Genomic DNA, 5,037 nt, shown 5'->3' with positions numbered 1-5,037 from the left:
TTCCTAGAACAGCAGTTTCCTTTCACTTTTAGTAGTTTAGATTTTTCCACAATAATAACTCTAAATACCTGCATTATATCAAAGTTCCTTTTCCCCCTTTCCATCTTTAGTTTAGCTTGGTAGAGTTGCTTAGTTTTAGCCCAAGTCCTGCTTCACTAGTCGCTTTCCTTCACTCTTAGTGTTTGTTCACACTCACAATTGCCACAAAGGTGTGGTCAACCCAAACAGAAGGTTATGAATTGCTCCACCTGGTTTGATCTGCCCATGTTGGTTACACTGAGCACTCTACTGCCAGATTTCTGTCAAAGTGAAGTATCTTTTTCAAATCAAGTTGTGAAAAGAAGAAAACCACTGTATTATTGTACAATGCTGTTTTATTTTTTCAATGAAATGCCCTAGCATCATAAAACAACACATTTTCTAATCTTGAAGCCAGCAAGATTGGGAAAAAAGAAAAATCAAAGTTGGTTTTCCTATACATAATTTCCATACTGAGACTACATTCAGAGAAAAAAAACACCCTAGAATTAAAATGTAAGCAGACATTACTTACACAGCTCTTTTCTTAAAAATAAACTGGACATGTCATACAACTCACATATGGTGCTTTGCTAGTTTAATACGCTACAAATAGAATCATTCAAATGCAACTATGCAGCTTTTCTATTACCTAAGACTTTTAAATTTGATTATGTCGCAATACCTTTATTATTTACTTCACACTTCTTTACCATACTACAGAATGATATTTTCTCCTTGTTTTCTGGTGGCTTTTTCTCAGAAAGGGGATCTTCGGTATGGTGTTCTTTGGAAGCATGAAGCACTCAGTTTCAGATATTAAAATATTCAAAGCATTTCAGTATACATTCACTATAAGATTAAATCTCCATTTTTCAAGTAAGGGTCTCATGATTTGCTAGTAAACTAATGGAAAGGGCTGGTTTGTATTGACTCCTGTTCTCAGATATGAGAATGTGCCCTGGGAAAGCTGCAATGCCTCATAAACATCCTCACTGTTGGTAACCTGAGCGTGCACCATCATAACCTGCACAAGAATTACTGTAACTTGAAGTCTGGGTTCTCTCATAATATTCATGGATAAACCACAATAACTGTAGAAATTTTTTAACAAATGACACCTTAAAAAATATTTACATTTGTAGAATGGCATGATTTCATTTTCAATGGGGTTCTTAGTTTAAAAGTACTATTTCATTTATTAAACATGGCTTTAAAAATACAGTATAGATAACACCTGTGTTAAATGTCTGAAAAACATTGGATGAATCAGCATTTCAACTCATTGCATTAATATGGAAAGTAAAGAGCAGTAGTTTTGGAAAGTATTCAAGTATTTCCCTGAAATACTATATAACAAAAAACAGATCCTAAACTTTGTATGATTGTACTTGAGGCAAATATAATTTGCAAATGCTTTTTGTCATATAGAGCAGTATGAATAATACTTGTAGCAAAGACATAGCACACGATTTTGATATTACACAAAACTGGAATGTAAATAACTTCAATAGAAAAAAATAGCCTGCCATTTATAACAGTTTTCAAGTGCTTCAGTAATAAAATGACCAATCACTATGGCTTACACAGACCAAATATATGAGAAACGTGAAACTAATAAAAACTGGATGACAGAAGTACCAATAAATATATATGAATACAGAATTATTAGCTGTTCAGATGTAAAAAACCCACAGATCTAGTAAGTTTTAAAGAGAACTTTAAAGAACACTTAAAAAAAAAAAAAAGAAGAGAACAGGGGCTAACCTCTGATCCTCAAACAGGAATAAGCCTGTATAAGACGAGCAAAATTTAGCCCCGAGCTTAAACACAAAACATGTATGTGCCACAATACACAAAACCATACACAATTTAAATAATCACTCCATAGCTCTATATGACAGTCTAATGTTTTTTGTAATAAAAACAAATTAGCACAGTGAATTTGTTATTTATCAGATGCCAGTTTCTTCCCTTGACTTCACAAAACAAATTATTTTGTTTCATATTTAGTTAAACAAACACTATTTCAAAGACTTTCCATCATCAAATCATACTTCTAGACTTTACATTTCAACACCTTATTTTGCAAAGACATTTTAACATATGGAGTAGAATGTCCAAAGAATTGTGTATTGAAGTGGGAAGCCTTTCATATGTTAATGTTAGATATTTTAAAAAAAATAAAACTTGCTGGTGTTTGAGAAGTTATTTATGTTTTCCTTTGCCTGTGCCTTCCTGATATTATATAAGTATTACTGCAAGTTGCTTGCAAGATCACTGTGTGGTATTTGGTATCATCCAAACAGTCATAAAACCCTTTATAATCCCAAAAAGCATGATGCAAGGAAGCCTTCATAAAGAGAATATATAGGATGAGGTGTGACCTGTATGCAGTTGTGCTTTTATTTTTCAAAGTATTTGCACACTCTTATTGTTATTACTTAAAGCCAGGAATGTGTGTTTGAATTGCATTGATAAGTTGCAAGGTATTGTCAGAATTACAAAATGAAAGATATTAATAAAAAAAACAGGATACAAGTGACAACACTGTTGTCCAGCATTTAAGCCACATGCAACGATATATCACTCCCAGCAGAAAACATCTTCTCAAACACTGAAAATATCTTGTCGTGATGCCAATGGAAAGTCCAATGTTTTATAACACTTAGATATTATTGCAACACAATTGCTAAATTAGCTCTCTAGAAAAGCACAGAGAATTTATCAGTCATCATGAATACATAGATATAGGCTAATCCTCTCTTTTCTAACATAACTTAGATTAACTTGCTCCAAGATATATTTTAATGATTACAATGGTTTTTAAAAAAATGACACAATGCAGTAAGACGTCTAAAATTATACTGAAGCCATAAAAAAAAAATCTAGAAGTTTAAAATACTTGTCAATTTGACTAAAATGCATATTTACTCAATTTCCTTGAGTTTTTATTTTTTCTTCTCCCCACTGGAGGAACAATGTCTATAGTAATTGTTCAGCACTATTCTGACTGTAGGCAGCTTCATCTTTACAGTTTTCCTCGATTCCTCTTGCAAATAGTTTCATTAACTGGCAGTGAACCCTGAAAAATATGGAAATCAATTAGTAACAAATAAATGGGTACTACATATTTCATTCTAATTATTTAATTCAAATAATCCATTCATTTCAAGCAGTTGGACAAAGTTCCTTACTCCAGACTACAGAAACCACACTTCCATTCTTGATGCAATCCTCCCCTTCATGTATCCTCATTTACTACTCTTGTCCACACAAAAAGTTCTATGGGAACTTAGATGAGCTTATCTTTTACCATATACATTATTTATAAAAGTCACTTTTGAACTGCTAAGTGATTATGTTTTAATGGAACACACGTGCAATTAAATATTATGGGTTTGGTTCCCTTTATTCTAAAAACAACAAAAACAAGCAGCCCAAACTAATCCAAACAAAAAAAAAACCCTTCAAATTTCACAAAATTCTCTTCTAATTTAATTATGTGCACAGTTGCAGAATTCTTTCATCATATGCAAAGACTGGATGTAAGACTCTGTGCTGTGTGTCAAAAAACACTGAGGATACTCAGTATTTCTGTAAGACAAAGATGCTTACTTAAGTTTAATAGGAAAAGCTATTGCTCAGAGTAATGAGGCACTCCACTAATTCAAAAAGAATCCTCCCAACACCACCTTCACTTCAAGCACTTCAAGCACATAGTATCAGTTCCTAAGTAGTAAGTATGACTTCAAAGGCAGGGTCATCTATCTCACTCAGACTGATCATTTACAACATATGTGGTTGCAGTATGCTTTGGAAAGGTAACAAAAAAATTTAAGTTTATTATCATAAGACTCAAATTTGCTATGCACAGGCACCTTTTATGGATGTCTTTATGAGCATTTCTAAAATCAGTGAGAAGGCTTAATGTGTTCTGCTATATACAGAGAAAAATCAAAGCTTACCTCACTTCAATTGCTGAGCTATCCAGAGTTTCTCCATCACAATTCCAGGTGCTATTAACAATATTACAGCAACAGGCTGGATGATCTCTGCAGAACTGACCAAAACGTTTCTTTCCTATGTCCATGACATTGCTTTCATTGTCTTCTGAAAGCTTTGATGTAAATTGAAAACTCTTCACCCGATAAACATCTACAAATGGGAAGTCAAACTACAAAAAAAAATAAAATAAAGCAAGTCAGGCAATTACAGTTAAATACACTTGATGTGTAAAACAACTCAGCATGCAGCATTTTGTATTCAAGAAAAGTCTGTCCACTCCAGTTTTCCAGAGAAGGTTACCTGAGGCATAGAGTGATTCTGTTTTTGAATAACTGCACAATTGAAAGACAGTAAAGCCAAAATGGAACCCTACTTCTCGATGGTCCTCCTCAAGCAGCTGCAATACTGCCACTTTACAGATAACCAGGTAACAGGTTCTGAGATTACAAGTAAATGGAGTATAAAAAATATTTAAAATAACCTATCAGAAATATTATAACATGGTATCAAAGTTAAAAAGGTTTAGATTGCATCTCTGCACCATCCTAAGGACCTGTTCAACTACAGTCCTTAAGACACATGGGCTTTTATGAAAGTCTTCTGTCTTTGCACTTGGAACAATGCCCAGAAGGTGAGAATTCCATGGCAGTGTGATCAAATCACAGAGCTGGGGGTACATGAAAATAAGAATAGAGAGCAATATTATTAAATTCCAACAAAATAAAAATAATTTTAACTAGTTAATTCAGCTAGAAAAAGCAGGTCAATTAAAAGATTTATAACAGAGGCTGCAGATTTACACTACAATATTGTACAAATGCTTTAAAACAAGACTCATAAATTAAAGGGACAATCAAATTAGAGGGTTCCTCCACCTGCCCTGAAAGCAACTTAACTGATATGGACTTAAATATTTAGTAAGCTGTAATGAATAGAGACAGGTCATTTAGAAAAGGCAATGGAGTATGTCTGTGTGTGCCTGTGGGAAGGGGATGGCAACGAAGCAAAAGT

General features: G+C 33.5%; 1 protein-coding gene across 5 annotated transcripts in view; it reads right to left on the bottom strand.

Annotated features, from left to right (window-relative positions):
- Window positions 1-356: 356 nt before the first annotated feature.
- The window catches only part of CERK (ceramide kinase), a 42,024-nt gene continuing 37,343 nt past the window's right edge, over window positions 357-5,037 (bottom strand). For all 5 annotated transcript variants that reach the window (XM_017811520.1, XM_017811522.1, XM_017811525.1 and 2 more), the window contains exons 12-13: window positions 3,987-4,195; window positions 357-3,103 (exon numbers count right to left, since the gene is read on the bottom strand). In XM_017811520.1, coding sequence (XP_017667009.1) covers window positions 3,004-3,103; window positions 3,987-4,195 — 309 coding nt within the window. In that variant the 3' untranslated portion in view covers window positions 357-3,003. The remainder of the gene's footprint in view (window positions 3,104-3,986; window positions 4,196-5,037) is intronic.

This window comes from Lepidothrix coronata, unplaced genomic scaffold, assembly GCF_001604755.1.
Source record: "Lepidothrix coronata isolate B3197 unplaced genomic scaffold, Lepidothrix_coronata-1.0 Scaffold32, whole genome shotgun sequence".
Classification (NCBI taxonomy): Eukaryota; Metazoa; Chordata; class Aves; order Passeriformes; family Pipridae; genus Lepidothrix; species Lepidothrix coronata.
This window is presented reverse-complemented; position numbering and strand designations above follow the sequence as displayed.